The sequence below is a fragment of the Carassius carassius genome, chromosome 33 (assembly GCF_963082965.1).
Source record: "Carassius carassius chromosome 33, fCarCar2.1, whole genome shotgun sequence".
Taxonomy (NCBI): Eukaryota; Metazoa; Chordata; class Actinopteri; order Cypriniformes; family Cyprinidae; genus Carassius; species Carassius carassius.
In genome coordinates this window covers 19,676,302-19,696,008 of record NC_081787.1, presented here as the reverse complement: position 1 = coordinate 19,696,008, position 19,707 = coordinate 19,676,302, and the positions used below count along the sequence as shown (strand labels likewise).

Sequence of the window (19,707 nt, the reverse complement as noted above, 5' to 3'; positions counted from 1 at the left end):
CGGATCTTGAGATAGAAAACTGAGATTTAAATCTGTGGCAGAAGGAAGTAGTTTGCACAAAAGAGAGGTTTAAAGACACTCTGCGATGATAGTGTTTGGAATGATTTTGACAGAAAATTCATGGGAAAAAAATCGGCCCAATTATCTTGTGGTGTGTACCCACCATAGGTTTGTATAAATTCTCTTTTTTGTGAATATGTTTTTATTTACCTGTTATCATAGTACACGGAGCTATTTTATCATGAGTAACGTGATTTTTAATGATATGACCCCATTAAAATACCTCAAGTTGTTCTTATTTGTAGATGTAGATGTTAACTGACGCACCATGTTACTTAAGGCAACACTCTGAATATCCTACATTAATGGCTCCTATAAGGTCTCTGATAAAGGGCTGTGATGTTTAATGAGTGTTGAATTTGTCACACTGCAGGGAGCTCAGGTGCTCCTCTGGTCCAGCAGGGAGTTAAACTTTCTCACCTGCAGAGGGAAAGGATTTCACATGCAGATATTATAATGGGCAGCAGGCCTGCAGGGTGCTAAAGTAGGACGCAGCTGGTTATACAGGTGTCACCAATCAAGAAGTGTGTTTAGGCACTGTGACTTTTCTGTTTGAGACATTACTGAAAGTGTAGCATTCCCCGATTTCACAAAAAATTCATTCATTTATTTTAGTGGGAAAATACAGGGAAACTTACTATTTAACTTAGAATCTGCAAAGGACCTCAACTTACAAATGGTTGTTCACAGCAAAAATGCTATATGAAATGCATAATATTTTGCTCAAACAGCCATTATTTTTTTTAAATCAGCAACACAAAATCGGTAAGAAATAAGCATTGGATTTCATTCAGTAGATATGACACAAAGCAGTGTAATTACATTTAAAACAAGTATAATATGTTTGAACGTAGTGCAAAGTCAAAAAACGACTTTAAGAACGGATGCCGTGGGCTGCATGAACACCTAATTCTGCAAATCAGACACAAAATCAGTCAGGGCCAAAGTCACATAGCGAAATAGCGCAATGTGCATAATTACATAATTACGTAATTACCCAGAGCGGAGTCGCTGACAGAAAGTAAACTTCCTCAAGAGAGACATAGAAGAGGAGGAAATTATGCATTTTTATATTCACCATTGTCACACGGATGTTTCAGACCTAATTATTGAACTATAATGACGGAAATGAGAGTAACTGATGTGTCTGGAAAGTCGTTAAGCACTCGTATAAATGTTTCCATGGCAACTATAAGATTTATAATGGGAACGCCTCACTGTTTGACACATTCCTAAAGTACAATCCAGCGTGAAACACCACTGAGCTAAACATCATGTTAATCTGCATGAAAAAAAGAGCAATAGAAATACTTCACTAGATGTTTACGGTGTCTTTTTAATATTACTTTAAATACTATTATAGTTTCTATTAATATTTTGAATTTGCTTTTTATTTTTAGTAATTTTATGTGCTTTAGCCATTTTTATTATTTTTTTGCCAGGGCTCCCTTTCTAATTTTCAATTATTTTGTCTTTCATGTATTTCAATTTGTTTAATATGTATATTTTAGTTCAGCTTTATGCCAATTACCAAACTACCAATTACCAACAAAAATACTTTCAGTTGTAGTTTTAGATAACTATAACAACCCTGCTTGAAACCAGGCAAATGGTCCACTGGGGAATGGATCTGTATTTGGGTCAGGATGTAGCAGAACTGCTTAGTCCTTCAAAAAACAGTATTTTCAGGAAGAAAACGAGAAAGAATAATGAGCCTCACTCTGACAGGCTGAAAAAAATAGTGATGCTCCTCCTGCAGAAGGCGTCATAAATCCAGGCTATTCTGTGCGGTTGCTAGGCTCAAGTAAAAAGAGTCCATGATATTCTGGTCTCCTATGATATTCAATGCATGTCTGTGGGATTTTTTTTTTTTACCCGTTTAATCATGCAGCAAGTTAAAATTGTGCGTCTGATCACAAAGTAAAATAAACAGAGGTGGGTAGTAACGAGTTACATTTACTTCGTTACATTTACTTGAGTAATTTTAATGAGAGATGACTAACTAATACTTTTCGGAGTATATTTCAAGATGGGTACTTTATACTCTTACTTGAGTACATTTTTGGAGAAAAATCTGTACTTTTACTTCGTTACTGTGGGCGACGCTCCTCTCGTTACTTTATCTTAATGCAATAAATGTTATAAATGCTTCAGTTTATTCCAAACGCGCCATCTACTTTTCTCTGGGCAATGAGCGATGCCCAGTCGCGAATGATTCATTCTTTTGAGTCAATTCTGTTCAAAGGCTTGATCAAACCAATTGGCAAACGAGTGAATTGGTTCATGAATCAGTTTGAATGAGTCGTTCAGTTCCCTGCCGCACGCGCTGAGCATCTGAAGTGGTTCACTCAGAGTTGTAACGTTTAACATCAGCAGCGTTGAAAACGTGGCTGGATCTGCACTGAATTGAAAGCAAATCTGCAAAGGCTATTATTTGCTTGCTATGGAGATCCTTATTAGATGAACACCGTGTGTGCTGTCTACTGTTTAACAGGTAATAACTTGGGCTACATTCGATTACAGTACACTACACCACTGTGACATTAGTTTGTTGAACGTGTGTGGCTTATAACAGAGGGGAGTCAAGTTGAATTCAGCTTCAAAAAGACAAAAAATAGCCGATTAAGATTTTATTAATTTTAATACAACCACACCGGTGCGAGTACGTTCAACAAGTAATATCATCAGCTGCTAAATTCAGATCTGTGATTGCTTGCTGGCACTGAGCCAGAGATAGATGTGTTTTTACAGCACTGCGCATTATAACCAATCACACATGATTCTTTTGAGCTTATTAAAGCATTGGCCAATCAGAGGCATTCCGATGAGTCATCGCTAAAATGCCGGTGCTTCCTTCACTCGCTCACTGACTGGAGACCTCTTTCTGGCGAATTCTCTCTTCAGAAACAACAAAGTGCAGATGGGTGTACGAATCTTTAATTAAGATATTGATCTCACAGTGTTAACAGTTTCAGTGATTTTAATGGGAGTTTCTGAGAGTGATTGAACTCTAGACTGTCAGTGAAAATGATCTTTAATAATGTAAATGTTATTTGCTCTCTTTCTGAACAATGAAAGATTAGTAGCAATATTTATATCACATTAACTTTCAATGTTAAATTCACATTTAATATAAAGTCATTTGTATTAAAAATGTTATGGCATGACACCTATATCTGTTACTTAAGTAAACAGACAGGGTTTTATAATAAATTACATAGATTGGAGTAAAGGCTGATGAAATATATACATTTATACACGCACACATACATTACATACATTTTATCTATATATCTAAATAAAAATAGGCTCAGTACCCTGATAGCACACGTACATCTCAGAGACGTCTATTTGACGTCTGCATTTACATCTACAAGAGTATTTTTCACAGTGTTTGCTCATCTGCAATACGTCTATAGAACATTTCCTTTTAGATGTCAAATAGATGTCTATAAGATGTCTTTAAGATGTTTATGATTTAGAATGTATGTAAAACTAATGCTTAGTGTCAGGGGTTTGTTCAACGGTTCTTTAGGACAGGTCAGAGATTTTGAAGAGGTCAAGAACAAAGATCTGCTAGAAGAGGAGTTAAAGAGAAGCAAAAAAAACCTTTGTTATGAGAGAGGCATGTATCTTCTTGATGATGTCGTCCATTTCCATGAGTTTGGGTCCTATCAGAGAGCTGTGGGGTCCGCTGATATGCCCGATGTGGTCTAGACCCAGATAATGCAGAATCAGAATATCCCAGTCATCTCGCTTCAGAGTGCCGTCCAGATGACGGGTCACATTATTGTCCACCTGACGGAACGAGAAGGAAATATTAAAATCGGAGAGAGGGTGAGAGGAAAAGCCTCTAAGACTTAATTAAAACATAAAATAAGGTTAAATGGATCACGAGGAATCAAACTGTGCCTGAAGTAGCCAATGTTACTTTAATACTGTATCATATTTGATATACAAATTCCTAAAGCGTCTAAATGATCAAGATGATCAAAACCTTTTGCACACAATCTACTACATCTGTTGTCTGATAGTTTATACTTTTTAGCAAGTAAAAGAGCTAGGCCTGTTAAATGTAACTGTTAAAACGTCCTCCTTCCTTGCTGTGAAATCTTTTCAGATTTTTATAAAGTAAAAGTAAGAATACATTTTATATTGTTAGTAATATTTCAAGATGAACACTTAATCTTTTTTTTTTCTTTTTTTTTTTAAATCATGTTCAAATGTGAGTATCAAATATGATCGTCGAGTTTTTGTGGAACGATTATTTGTTCATCGCTCAGTCATGCACTCCATTGCATTATATGTTTAATAACTTTAGAGCTTTGGATCATAAAACTAAGCATTTAAATATCATCTTACTAGAAATAGAGTGACAACTGATATGCATTTTATGTACATTTTCTCATTATCTCATTGATTTACAAACAAACATTTTGTCTGTATAAATATCAGCATCTGCACTAAACTGCATTTTTTTTTACAATTAGAAATAAAATCGAGGAATCTTTTCCTCATATGAGCTCCATTTTCTCATATATCATTCAATATGAGCCATAAAAGGCTGACACCTCGACCATGATATAAAAAAAAAAAATATGCAAACTTTTTCTTTGCAGTTTTTAGATTTATGTCTATAGGTTCAATAAACTTTACAATTTAAAAAATAAAACATTTCTATTATTTCATATGTCAGGCTTTATAGGGTTAAGAATTTTTATCCTTTCACTTCCTCTTACAAAATCTGTGTGGGAAATCTTTCGCCCTTACAGGTACATGATTTTCCCAATCTCCTTGAATCCTACTCATATTACTGAATTAATTACATTCGATTGTCATGCGCATCTCGTTAGTAAAGCCGGTTCTGTGATTAGTAGTAAATCTCCATCATCTGCTTTCAGATTGAGCGGCTTTCACTACACAGAGCCGTAGTTCTCTGACATTTAGGCAAAATTGCCCTCATAATCGCAGATGAATCGCATTTGATTTTGAACGCAATATTGCCTAGCTTGTCAGTGAATTATGGCTCTGTCTAGTGAAATCCGCTCAATCTGAAAGCAGGTGATGGAGATTTACTACTAATCACAGAACCGGCTTTACTGACAAGATGCGCATGGCAATCGAATGCAATTAATTTCACAGCCCCTTATTTCGCCCTGGAAGATTTACAGAACAACAATAAGGGTCAAACAACTTTTTGAACGAGTTTAGAACTTCTCACCTCTGTGTAGTCGGACACAAAAAATGAGGTAGTGCCATCATGCTCCATGAAGTGTTTGGGGAAGAGTCGAACCCAGGTGTCGTCGCCATAGAAGATGATCCGTTTGCCAGCGCTCTTGGCCTGCCAGATGAGATTGTCCTCCAGCAGAGCAGGAGAGTTCAGGTTCATCACCACGTCTATGAAGCCCGGGATGCTGCCGGTGGTCAGAGCCTGATGACGGACAGATCAAAGAACACAAATATTGCGGTTTAAGAAACCATAAAATATCTTACCTGTCCAAAGAGGCCTTAAAAGAAAAGTTCACCCAAAATTTAAGTCCCTATACATAATACAGCTTTCTCCATCTGAATCGGGAGAGAAATATGCACAGATCAAGAACCGTTCACAAGTGTTAATAGTCCAAAACAATCCTAAACAAATATGCTGGTGGATTATTGTTCACTGGAGGAAGCAATGCTATTATGGACAATGGACTGGTATTTTGGCCAGAAGTAGAAAAAAAAAGTCTTGATGACTGATTTGTTTCTTACAAACACATATCTCGCTTTACAAGTTGTTAATTGATGGACTGGAGTGGTGTGGATTACTTGTGGATCATTGTGATGTTTTTATCAGCTGTTTGGACTCTCATTCTGACGGCACCCATTCACTGCGGAGGATCCATTTGTGAGCAATGCAAAATTTCTCCAAATCCATTCCTATGAGGAAACGCACTCATCTACTTCTTGCATGGGCTGAGGGTGAGTAATTTTTCAGCATATTTAAAAAATATTTTGGTTAACGATTCCTTTAAACCATTAGAAATTAAGTTCAGGGAAGAAACAAGTAGAATATAGCCTCTATAAAATCTCAACTACTCCATTTATGTCTTGTAAACAATACAATATGATATTTCTACAGTTTTGACAGCTGATATAAAAGTTGGCAGAGCGCACAGAAATATAACATTTAGGGGTTGGTGGTGGGGGAACATATTTGACAAGAAAAGCCTGTTGTTTTCGGTGTACTTATAAGATTTCTCAGCTTATAAAGTCTTATGAATTCACACAGTCTGGTTATGAAAAATAAAAAAATGTGAATCTGAATGTAAATGACCCGAGACACTAAAATAGGCCAGATACCTCATTAGCTATTCTGGGAACAGAACCACAAATTTACAAAATTATTTAAAATTAAAAAATAAAACCCTTCTGGAAAAACGAAACAGAATTCCCTCAGCCATTCCTCATCTCTCAGGACCGACATCATCTAATGATGAAAACAACACGCGAGGCCACTCCTCCGGTTTGTGGTGTAGATTATAATGAGGGTATTGATTGCAGGTCTGTTAGTGTACACAACACAATTACTGTCATTTAGCGTTACATGCTTCTCAGAGAAAATTAACAGAGAGAGATGAGGGGGAAAAAACGGGAAAAAACAGCAGGTGTCATCATAAACATCACTAGATTGCTTTTATATATATATATATATATATATATATATATATATATATATATATATAGTTTGATGTATTATAAAGACAGTCACAAGAAGGTTTTTGAAAGAAGTCTTCTGCTCAACAAGGCTCTATTTATTTGATTAAAACTACTGTAAAAATGGTAACATCTTGAAATATCATTACACCTGATTACAAAGTTTTCTATTTAAATATATTTTAAAATGTAATTCATTCTTGTGATGCAAAGTTCAATTTCAGCATCATTGCTCCAGTCTTCAGTGTCACGTGATCCTTCAGAAATCATTCTAATATGATGGTTTGATGCTCAAGAAACTTTACTTATTATTATCAATGCTGCTAAATATTTTTGGGGGAGACCATGTTAGATTTTTTTCAGGAATCTTTGCTGATTGAAAGTTCAAAAGAACAGCATTTATTTGAAATAGCATGCTTTTGTAGCATTTGACGCATCCTTAAAGGATAAAAAGTATACATTTCTTTCAAAACCATAATCTGACAGTTACTGTACAAAATAGTTGCAGCACTAATTTTAATATACAGTATAAAAAATTATATTTTTGAATGATGTTCTAAACAAATGCATTAATTTGCAAGTCAAGTCACCTTTATTTTTACAGAGATTGCTTCAATGCAATTTGCTTTAAAATTGCCATTTTGAAATGATTCACATGAATGAATCAAACTCAGGGTCAAACATTTTAATTCAAAGTCACAGTAAAGTTCAATTCAGGGATCCTATTAAAACATCAGTCTTAGCATGATCACCCTTGAATAAGTAGAAAACAAATGGACAAATAATCTCTCATTAAAATCATAAAAATACTGTGAATTATTTAAAATATTACATACACATTACACATGAATGATTATATAATTATAGAGAATATAAATATTAATAGAACGCGGCTCAGCATTCATGCACAACATGGATTCTCGCAGCTGTTCGGTCCTTCCTCTCTCATCTCACAGATCCTCCTTCACTAACCAGACTCTGAGCTTTTCAGAAATCACAGGCTAATTGCTTTACTCTTGTCACATTTGTAGTGAAACGTGAGCAATTAGAGGATTCTGGCTCCCCTCTGCAGTAGTTTTATGCCGCATTAGAGATTCTGGCACTAGGAAAGGTTTAAATTTGTATGCTTGCTAACTGCTGCTCCTAGAAGCATTCAAAGCCAGAGAGGATGCCAGCGGCTTTTCTGAACAGAAAAAGCATTTCTGCCAGAAAACCACTTCCTCCATACAGTTACTGTACATCAGCAGCAGCAGATCTAAATGGAGGATCACTTTCAGACAGGAAACTGCTCGGCACTTTTTGAAACTCAATATTCGTTTGTGAGATGGGAAACATATTAGTGATTCAAAGATTTCATCATAAATTCATAGCTGAACTTTGTGCCTGAATAAGTTGTGAAACAAGGCGGTGACTTTTCACAGTCATGATGCACCATTTATGTTAGATTCATAAAAATGTAAAACACTCATCTAAATCGAATGTTTTCTCCACCTTTTATATCCAAGAGATCAACAAATAATCCCACGCCGCTGATAAGGTCTGCTGTCTGATGGGTTGAGGATGCAGACTGATTTGAATGCCTGAGACATTCACTAAACTCATAACAACACAATTTAAATGCAGAAAACTATCAGTCGGATCGAAGCTGAAACACTGAAGCTTAAATGCCAATAACAAACTTTGTCAAATATATGTGAACACCCTGATCTCAATCAATAAAAGGTCACACAGACACCAAAAACAAATGCGTTTTTGTTTAACAGTATGATGAATGAAAAATATGATTACCCTTATGGCAGGAGTGTAGAGTCTGGGTATGCATGTACATATGGTCCTGGGCTGATTGGGGGCCTCCGAGGGGGACGACTTCCTAATTCATGGCCACAATAAAATATGTATATATATATGTTAACGCACTAATTTTGACAGCACTAATATAAAGTTTTGTTATATTGTGTGAATAAAGTAAATTAATGTGAAATTCCACATACTCCTAAAAATGGACTGATTTATGAAAATAATAAAACCGTGTTGGCAAAGTTATAATGTTGGCCATAGGCGCCGATACCGTGGGTGCTCCGGGGCTCGAGCACCCACGGAAAATACCGAGCACCCACGGAAAATGAGCACCCACGTGTGCCAGTGCCAGACTGCCAGTAGGCTACATTTATTTAAAATTAAACATTGCAGTTGGCGCTATGAAGCGTCTGCCACACTGTGATTGGTTATGTTGTTGTCAGTGACAGTGACATAACCAGTCGCATGCATGTTCCATATCCTATCCACCAATCACAGCGTTTCTGAAAACGTCCCATCCCCCACTATACAGTGCCGTGCGAGTATGTAATCATTTACTGCTTTCCGTAATCACTAATCATTAATCAGACTAAAATGGACAGATTTGTTATAAAAAAACTGCACTGAAGATTTCGGTTTATTTTCTACATTTTGCTTTGGTTAGATTAGGTTTAGATTAAGGATTGTTTTCTTATATTTTGTTCTTTCCTTTGGCGCCGCTTTCGTTCTTTTCCCATTTTATTGTTTGTTTGTTTACATTTTCACCTTGTACATGGTGCACATTATTATTGTTATTTTACTGGATCTAGTGGCTTTGGCTTTTTGTGAATAAACGTCCAGTATTTTTTCTCTTTCAAAGTTTTGTCTGTCATGTTCTTCCACCTCATTTCATACCCAGCAGTACGTTAATATGTAAATGTTATGGTACATTCCCTAGACTCCTTAAAGTTCGTAACAGGGTTTAAATGGGAACATTTTTCTGCTCAAGTATAGGCCTATATACGGTTTAAAAGAGGAAAAACTAATGGACACAAAAGTAGCCTACTTTTGGACAGAATACGAGTTCTTTGTTAAATACATAAAATAAAAAAATATTTTTTTAGCCTATATGAGTAATGGATTCGAAACCTCAAAGAAAAGCCATGCCACTATCAAAAGAAACCTCGAAACATAAATGAGGTAGACATTCCCAGAAACTCATTATTTTAGTCGCAACAATCGGTTAATGGAAACGCTGTCCTTTCGCAATAGTTTTTTAATCAATATTTACAAAACATTAATTTCCCAAGAAGCTGAACGCATTAGCGGTTACGTGTCAGTTAAACTTTTCATCTCCAATCCTGTTTGTATTTTTGAGAAGTGACGCTGTTGTGTTTGTTTGTATCGGCCGCTGTCCATTAGCCTAAGGTTCTGAAATGCAATATTTTTTGAATAGCCTAGTCTATTTTTTTTATTTTTTAAATGGCGTGCGCCCTTGAGCACCCACGGAGAAAAACATAAATCGGCGCCTATGATGTTGGCATTTCTGAGGTAGCTGTTCTTTTACGACTGTTATGACTGATGACAAGCTGTCATTTGATGATTTTCGAAACGCATTTATATACGGAAGGAGGGAAATACAAGATTATTATAATTCAATCTTCTATATTAATCACACACAAACAGAACAGTCCGACCAGTTTTAAAAAATAAGTTATTTTTATGCTATTACTGTGCATGCGAAAAATGTTTTGACAAACCAGCAATTATTATTTTCACCGCTTAAAGTGTATGCTTTTGGTTGAGACTCAAAGTGTTTTTCTTTCAAGGATTTGTGTTTAAAAGCATGTAAAAATAAATAAATAAATATATATATATATAAAATATTGTTTCAAAGATTTTTGCTTTTTCGCTCTTCCACACAGCTCAAAAGAAAAAGTGCTGTCAATCCTTTTGTGACACAATCAAAACTATATTGGTTGTACAATAAGACAAAAATAGTTCAACAGCAGAGTAGCCACAAATTATCCTTTAAGACAAATCAGCAGAAAAATAACAGTACATCACTACTGCACCATGGACAACAGGAAGTAGTGAGCAGAACTGATTAAAACTGATGTTAACAGCACTCCCTGGGTTTGTTATCTCAGCATCTTCAGACAACTGTAAGAGAGCAGCTTAAAAACACTCGCTGAGCACCCTGAGGCCATCCACGCTTCACATGACACCAGACAGAAGATTTCTCTTCCGCAGCTTTCTTTTTTAACTTTCAAAGTTGGTCTCTTTTATTTAACACTCTTTCTGTGATGCTGATTGGTGAATTCCCGCCTCCAGACAGGCCGATTTGCAGTTTGGAAATACATCCCGTCTTTTCATGTGTCAATCCTGATGATTGGAGACATGAAAAGTAGGACAGAAGCAGCATTTTTCTTTACAGCATTAACATAGCAGGCAAAACCCCTGTAAGCTGAGAGCTTATCCGTGCAGGAAAATAAAACAAGAAAAGTTTCTCTATTTACAGAAACAAAACCTTTCAGAATTTGGGAAAAAAATTAAAATGTATAAAAATTTCATAGGGCCCTAAAACTGTCCTTTTTCCAGTTGTTCAATTGGCTTGTCAAATAATTTAATCAAAGGGAAAGTTCACCAACAAATCACTGATGATGACACTCGAATTACAAAAACGCTGTGATCAATGTTGTTATAGTTAACTAAATCTAAAGCTAAAATGATTACAAATCATTTTTATAAAAAAAAAAAAAATACAATAGCTGAAAAACTGAAAGCTTAGGCGAAAATGAGGATTGTTGAACTAAAAGATTAAGAACTAAAATGACTAAAACTGAAAAAACAAAAACAAAAGCTAAATACAAATATTTTAAAGACGACAAAAGCATATAATAAAATTACAAACTAAAAATAGAACGAAAGCTTCAATAATAAAAATAAAAGCTAAAAGAGAGAGAGAACTAAAAGAAAAAGAGATCTGTCTTCAGAAAACGGAGGCAATATCGCAGCAAAAAAATCTGCGTATTTACATGAAACTTCCTAAAATGATCAGAGCAGCAACACGGTGTCATTTTTCACAACTATATTATCTTATTATGCTAAAAATGGACCAAGCACTGCCAATTCAAAATATTTTAACATGAAGCATCTATATTTAAAAATTTCAAGGAGAATACTGGGAAATTATGATTTAATAAGTACATTTTGGCCCTCCATTGCATTTGATTTCAGTGTAAATTCATTGAAACTCATCACAGAAGCGATCAGTGACCCAGACTGAGAGTCCCTTCACCAGGATGTCATGACATCAGCAGCGATCCGGCTCATGTCAGTGTGGCAGTACACTTCTGTACCTTATTTCCCTCCTAAGTGGTGCACATTAGGATATAAAAGGGTGCATATTAGTACCTTTTGAAAGGGTACTGCCAGAAGGACAGCTTTTTAAAAAAAAAAAAAAAAAAAAAACGCGAGTGTCTTATTTTAAAGGTGCTGTATGTCAAGTGCAGATGGGTGTACGAATCTTTAATTAAGATATTGATTTCACAGTGTTAACAGTTTTAGTGATTTTAATGGGAGTTTCTGAGAGTGATTGAACTCTAGACTGTCAGTGAAAATGATCTTTAATAATGTAAATGTTATTTGCTCTCTTTCTGAACAATGAAAGATTAGTAGCAATTTTTATATCGCATTAACTTTCAATGTTAAACTCACATTTAATATAAAGTCATTTGTATTAAAAATGTTATGGCATGACACCTATATCTGTTACTTAAGTAAACAGACAGGGTTTTATAATAAATTACATAGATTGGAGTAAAGGCTGATGAAATATATACATTTATACACGCACACACATACATTACATACATTTTATCTATATATCTAAATAAAAATAGGCTCAGTATATATGACCCAAAGTAACTAGTAACTAACTACTTGAGTAGATTTTTTTTATCCGATACTCTTTTACTCTTACTCAAGTAACTATTCAGACTAGTACTTTTACTTTTACTTGAGTAAATATTTCTAGAAATACTTTTACTTTTACTTGAGTACAGTTTTTGGGTACTCTACCCACCTCTGTCGATTTAGAAGAAATGAAAATGACAAATGTTGGCTTAGCAGGTAGATGAAATATAATACCTACACTATATATATATATATTACATTTTTTATAAAAAATAGAATTTTATTTCAAGTACTGACAATATTGTTGTGTGAAACTCCTGATTCTTTGTTGTAATTGGCTGAGCGCCCTGCAGTGATGTGACAGAAGTCTTATAGGACTGATAGATCAGGACTGCCATCTGCTGGACACTTGGGTTGGGACACAACTCCTACAGTGCATGCTCCAGGAAGGTCTGAAACTGATTAACAGACCTTATTTACTCCTAGCAGATGCAGAATTATAGAATCTGTTTTTTGCCATGAGAAAAAACTAGTGATATTCCTGTACAAATATCACTGATAACCTCTAACATCGCACGCATGAATCAATGATTCTGATCAGCATATGGATGGAGCTACATCCTTAATAAACAGAACCGATTTCACCAACATATAGTGCTTTCTGTCTATAGCATATATACATACTATAGCATATATATATACTATAGCACTTACAAATACTTCCAGTTCATTGAGAGATGTCAGACAAAAAACAGATATCAGTGTTTTCTTCCTGTGAAAATTCATTCAAAAAGTCACAAAGCTGTCTTGGTTTGTTAAAACCAAAACATAACATATAAATAAATATTAATAAATATTTAATTAAAATCATTATAATGAATCCCATTTAGCAGTGTCCCACATGCAACACTGTTATTTTCACCCTATTTAAAATAACATAATTTTGATATAATCTTTTGAATATACATTCAGTTAATTTGCAGCACAAAAAAACAATATTAAATGTAATATTTAATTAAATAACTGTTTAACAATTATTATTATTACTATTAAATGTCAATTAGAATTATTTTTTTAAATGTATATTATACTAATGACATGCAACACTTGGTTTTCACTCTCTTTAAAATAATACCATTATTTTGACATGAATTGTTGAATATACGTTTTATTTTGCAGCATTAAAAATACATATCAAATTAAATATCAGAAAATATTTGTATTACATATTCATTAATAATAATAATACTTTTAAATAATTATATTAATTAGAACATTTTATTAAACAAATTTTGTTTTTAAATAATGTCATTATTTGAAAAAATGGTTGAAAATACATTCAGTCAATTTGTAGCAAATCTTTTTTTTTTTAAACAAATAGCAAATTAATCATTATAATATAGTATTATAATTATTATTTTTATAATTATAAATACGATTAAATATTTAAATAAATTAGAATTTGTAATATAATAGCACATGTTGACAAAATAGGCAAAGACATCCCATAGGAGGAACCAAAGGCAAAACTGAACTAGGTTGAGAAAGGATTTGACTTGTGTGTAATTCACCTTAATTCTGGGCATGGTGACAGTGGGCGGTCTGGCTTTGGCGATGAAGCTGTGAGAAGAGCCTCTCTCCACCACATGACTGGTGTAGGGCATGAACCTGCGGCCATCAGAGCCGAACACAAAGTCCTCTCTGAGAGCGTCGATCAGGACGATCACCACCCGCCTGAACAAAGGCTCGGGAACTTTGCTGGTGTTTGGCTCACTTCCTGCAGGACACACAACTACTCAAGAATCTCTGCTGCATGCATGCTATGAACTTTGATCTCAGAATTATAATTAGAGATTTTAAAGAAGGGGGATTTGCTGCGAGGCTGGAATTAAATCCTCAATCTTAATCCCCAAGATTTATTCAGATTTGGACATACAGAATAAAACAGACTGAGACATACGAATTAACTGTACATTTTAAACCTTTAGCTATATTTGCCACTATCCTTCAAACCACTAGGTTATACCCATTTACTATGATTCCCTATCCATTTATATATTTTAAAAAGTACAGGTCGGAATAAATGTTGTTTAATTTTTACATAATTATATCTGTTGTGCTGAATGACAGTGGAACATTGTTTCACCCATATTTTGATATTTTACTTTCACAAAAATTAATTGAAACATTAGACACTTCACTTGCATTTATGCATGTATATGTTTTTTCATGTATTTAAAATCATTTTAAATCAATTACATTTGATAAGACAGCAAAATGGAACATATTTAATGTACAAAATATTATAATTATATTTAAAAAATGTAACAAATGTAAAGTATGCAAGAGTAGAGAATTATCTTTTTTTTTTAAATCCTAAAAATGATGAATAATTACTATTAATTAACATGTTAATGTTTTAGCCTAATACCTCACTCTAAAAGCATCCCCATCAACATAATTAATAACTCTGCGTGTGTTACCCGTCTGTGGCTCTGCAGGAACATGATTCTCTGTGCTCTGGGCTGAAAGGGATGATTTGACAGGAGCAGGAAAGAATCCTCGCAGGAAAAGAGCGATGGACACAATCTCACACACGAGACACAGTAAAGCAAACAGTGATGAGCTCAGCTTCATGATGAAGATCAATAACTGTCATCAACAGGACTCATCACACTCATAAGAGGACACAAACACCGGCAGATGTCCAGCCTGCTGTCTGATTCTCACTGACCGCGATCAGCCGTCATTTTCAACAGAAACGACGACTAATGAAGATTCTGCAGGATTAGTTTTGAAATTCTCATTTCCGTGTTGTGCCACGAGGGTCACTACGGCAACTCAGAAGGATCGCTCCTCAAAACGTTTCTCGGACTCTTATTTTGTAACCAGAGCCAGAACTCTTATTTAAATCGTTTCATTTACGTTTACATTACATTTATACTTACTACATACAGTTCTGAAATATCTAAAATTGTATTATAATTTATATAATAAATAACTATAGAAAATGAAATGTCATTAAGATTTTTTTACAGTGCAGTAATTAATGTTAACATGATTAATGATCTTAAAATGTATTAGTAATTATTGAAATTAACATATACTGAGATTTATTAATGCTGCAGACTTAATGTTCAGTGTTAATGTTAGCCAATGTAGTTAAATATTGTTTACAAAAGAAAACTATTTGTAAAGTGTTATCTCGTTGTAACAGCAGTAGCCTACTGAATTAGTTCATATGAAGACCATGAAGTTTACCAGGGCAAGGCTTTTAGTTCATGAGTTGCATTCTGGGATTGGTCTGAGGTGGGCTGTATCAGATACACAGGCTCTGGTGTATTTGGAGGGGTTTGATGTTTAAGCAGAGCGGTGAGAAACAATCACAGCAAAAAAGAATAATAAATAAATAAATAATCCTTGAGGCACATCCGGTGGCATACATTCAATTAAAAATACACTTACACTAATTTAGTAATAAATATGAATTAAAGAAATATAAGATATAATATTTTTTGGATTTTTTTATAGAACTACTTTTTCAGATTTTTGTCTATGAAATATTTACAGATATAATTACCATTTAGATATTTTTTTTAAAGAAGGAAAGAAAGGAAAAAAATATATATTTTCTTTTAAATATTTAAAGGTATAGTTTTACTAACTAGATATAAAGCAAGATATTTTTGAAGAATTAATGTAGAAAACAAAACGAATAAATAAATCATTTATACTAAGAAACTGTATTAACGTTTAATGATATGAAATAAATAAAAACAATTAAAACTGTAAGAAACCGTTTTTAAAGTTTAAGATGTGAATTGCATTTTAATGTATAGATTTAATATTGCATTATAGTAAAAACACGACACATGGCAAATCTTTTGCAATTTATGGCTTATAAATGCTCTAGACTATTTTGGTAAAAATACAATCCTATAATAATAACAATATTAATAATAATAATAATAATATCAATATCAACAGAACCTTCACAATAACTGTACATGACATATTGCACGATTAAAAGCTTTCATAGTGCTCACAATAATATGTAGTCTTGATTTCTTCGTAACACTCGTTCCACTGTTATTCACATTACACAGCAAAACCCCCGAGAGGAAAACGAAAGAGAGAAAGAAAAGCAGAAGATGACAGCTGGCAGTGGATGTGGGCTGTTCCTCCAGAAACACATCGACGGATTAAAACACAAACATATTCATGACGCTCTCTAGATCCAGCACTACAGAGTCAAGTGTTTCAGAAATAAAACAACAGGGCAAAACAAACACACGGTGAGCCTCTGACGTGATGTGAGGATGTTCAGGCGTGTACGGCCTCCACGCTCAGCTCAGGATAGAGTTCTGTAAGCAGCATCTCCAACCAGATCTAAAGAGAAACAGAGAAGTGTCTATTAGCAACACTCATTAATCATCAGTCATTCATCCCACCGCTAGATGGCGCTACAGTATCAGCACTTCATAAAACCATCAACCTGGAAACTGGTTGAAAGCAATATTCTAACTCTGTTGAAGCAATAACAATTAAAAATTCACAGTCGATTAGAATAGATCAGCTGGCTTCAATAACATCCCTTTAATTTGCTCCATAGTTAACATAGATTTCGATGAGAACATAAAAACTGCATATTTGAATAAAATGTAATAATTCATAATATTTAATATATTTTAGGATAAAAATATATTTAAATGATAAAAATGGTCAATCTTTTATTGACGTGTGTATTGTCTTACAGTATATGGTTTAAATAAACAGTATTAATATAAGTTCAAATGCCTCATGGGATAGAAGAGCTGAGGTACACTGAAGAAAGTTGTTTAAGAGGCAAAGTAAACTAATCCAATTCAATGAAGATTACAATTCTGAATTATCTACATGAAACAGACATTTATTTGGTCAAAAGTACATCTCATCTTCATCTCGTCTTCAAAGGAAGAGTGGAAAACGCTTGAGGGACACTTCGACGGATGGGAAAGTGTGTTCAATGAAACGAGAGCTGAGATGTAAACAGACTCGAGCCGTGTTGACGGTCAGTCACAGAGCGTCGGTGACTTACGTAGAGAAGATGTCTGTTGGCACTGGTCTGCTGAAGTGCATTGAAGATCCTGATGATCCCGTATCTCGCGTTCTGCTGCCCCACGAGATTCTGAAGAGCATCTAAACAACAAAAACAACCATCTTTGCTCTTATTACACAGACTCTGCTGTCTAACCTTCCGAAGAAAGATGAAATCTTCATTAAAAAGCAGTTTTGATGATTGCTGGTCTCTGTTGGATAGATAATATTAATAATATAATAATAATTGTGTGACAGGAATTACTGTAATTACAAGGTTCCAAAAAAAAAAAAAAAAATTATACTCATTTTATATATATATATAAAAAAAACTTGTTGCTAGAAACAATTTAATTGGTAGAGGCTTCAATATTTAAAGGTTGTTGGTAACTGCTTAACATTTTTTTTTCAGTGTTTAGTAATAGCCATAATGTTTTTATTTATAATAGAAGTGTTCATGGTGCACTTTCTTTTTTCCTTCAGTGTTGCTATTAAAAAGCTGGAAAAAAAACATAGATCAAATGAAACAAAACCTTAAATAAAAATTACAAATTAAAAACCCTTGAAAAAAATAATATAATAAATAAAAATTGAAATGCCTTGGCAACTGACTGAAACCAAATGAGCTGAAGGTCTAAAATGACTTAAACGGAAATAAAAATAAAGCTAAATAGAAATAGCACAAAGTTACTAAAACCTAGACTAAATTTAAAATGAAAACTGAAAATAGAATCACTAATTCAAAATATTATTAAATACTTTAATAGTGAAACGATTTATTGTTTTCTAAAATAACACTGTTCAGTATTTTCCGAGAGTATCTGGAAGTGAATTTGTGTATTTTGCTGTCATCAAAAATATGGTTCACCTGAACACTCATCGGTTTCATATTTCGTCTGACCTGGGATGTTGTCTAGAAGCTTCTGTTGGGCTCTCTCCTTGGTTTCTCTGCGTTCACTCTCCGAGCGGCTTTTGTTATGAGGTGCGAGTTTCCCGTTGGGCCAGAATGTGTCCCGGAATATATTAATGTAGTAAACCAACATCTGCTCACTGAAGATCCAGTTTACAGTGTCTCTGATTTGCCTGCAGAGGACGAGAGACAAAGATCAGCTCAGTGAGCTTGTCTAGCACGTTTCCATTACGTCCCTCCATTAATGCTTACTTGTTTATCGTCCGTCCAAACGTGACCTGAACTAGTGCAATTAGTGTCTTCCGCACCCACTTAAACACTGCAGAGAGAAAAACACACAAGTAACATCAGAAACCTTCTGGCTCAACCTTTTTTTTTTGCAAGATACTTTTATTTAGCAAAGGATGCATTAAATTGATCAAAAGTGATAGTTAAGACATTTATAATGAGGATTTTGCTTGTTCTTCATGTGCCTTTTTTCATATTTTTGCTCAGATAAAGTAACTTACAGTACTTGCATTAGTGTTTCAATTCAGCATTAAAAGTGTGTTTTTCCTGTAGTGTAACTTTATAAACCAGCGTATGTGTGTTTAGCCTTCAGCAGCAGACAAGCATCAGTCACACTGTCCTGTGCTCAAAGATGCGTTGAGTTTCACACGCTCACAGTCTGACTGCACACATTGCATCACTGCGGGTGACAGGAAGTCATTTCAGCAGTGTGTTGTACTCACTGCCCCTGAGTTCAAAGATCTCTCCGATCAGCATGAAGCAGGGCTCAGCCAGCGCATCCTTCCTCACGTCCGTCTCATCGCCGTAGTCTGAGAGGTCACTGTCATCCTCACCTTCATCCTAACACACACACACACAGTCAGATTCATCACATCCGACCTGACATCTGGGCCAAATCTCTGCTGCTTGTTATGACCGTCATTTAGTTATTTGGTGAATGGAGTCAAATCAGATGTGCCTTTAAATTTAGTCTTCGATGGATAATTGTAGTGGATAACACAAATTTTCCTTATTTTATTTAATAAAATTTAATGCACTGCAAAAAAAAAATATATATAAATAAAAAGTCTTGGTTTTTTTAGGGCAAATATCTAAACATTCTTACTGTAAATCAAGATAAATTTACATGAGAAGCAAAATAACAGAAGATTACAAGTCGTGTTTCCTGAAAAACTTATCAAAATCAAGTGACTTTAGACTGAAAACAAAAGCTAAATATCTGCCAATAAAATCACTAAAAACTAAAATATTTAGTTTTAAGA

The 19,707-nt window shown here is 34.4% G+C and overlaps 2 protein-coding genes across 2 annotated transcripts in view; both read right to left on the bottom strand.

Annotated features, from left to right (window-relative positions):
* The window catches only part of LOC132113928 (GPI ethanolamine phosphate transferase 2-like), a 103,163-nt gene extending 87,882 nt beyond the window's left edge, over positions 1-15,281 (bottom strand). Inside the window, exons 1-4 of the mRNA XM_059521985.1 lie at positions 14,934-15,281; positions 14,022-14,227; positions 5,282-5,491; positions 3,670-3,858 (exon numbers count right to left, since the gene is read on the bottom strand). Coding sequence (XP_059377968.1) covers positions 3,670-3,858; positions 5,282-5,491; positions 14,022-14,227; positions 14,934-15,087 — 759 coding nt within the window. The 5' untranslated portion in view covers positions 15,088-15,281. The remainder of the gene's footprint in view (positions 1-3,669; positions 3,859-5,281; positions 5,492-14,021; positions 14,228-14,933) is intronic.
* Positions 15,282-16,330: 1,049 nt separating this feature from the next.
* The window catches only part of LOC132113926 (sorting nexin-25-like), a 59,760-nt gene continuing 56,383 nt past the window's right edge, over positions 16,331-19,707 (bottom strand). Inside the window, exons 15-19 of the mRNA XM_059521984.1 lie at positions 19,168-19,285; positions 18,689-18,755; positions 18,428-18,609; positions 17,528-17,628; positions 16,331-16,839 (exon numbers count right to left, since the gene is read on the bottom strand). Of these exons, the coding sequence (XP_059377967.1) occupies positions 16,774-16,839; positions 17,528-17,628; positions 18,428-18,609; positions 18,689-18,755; positions 19,168-19,285 (534 nt within the window). The 3' untranslated portion in view covers positions 16,331-16,773. The remainder of the gene's footprint in view (positions 16,840-17,527; positions 17,629-18,427; positions 18,610-18,688; positions 18,756-19,167; positions 19,286-19,707) is intronic.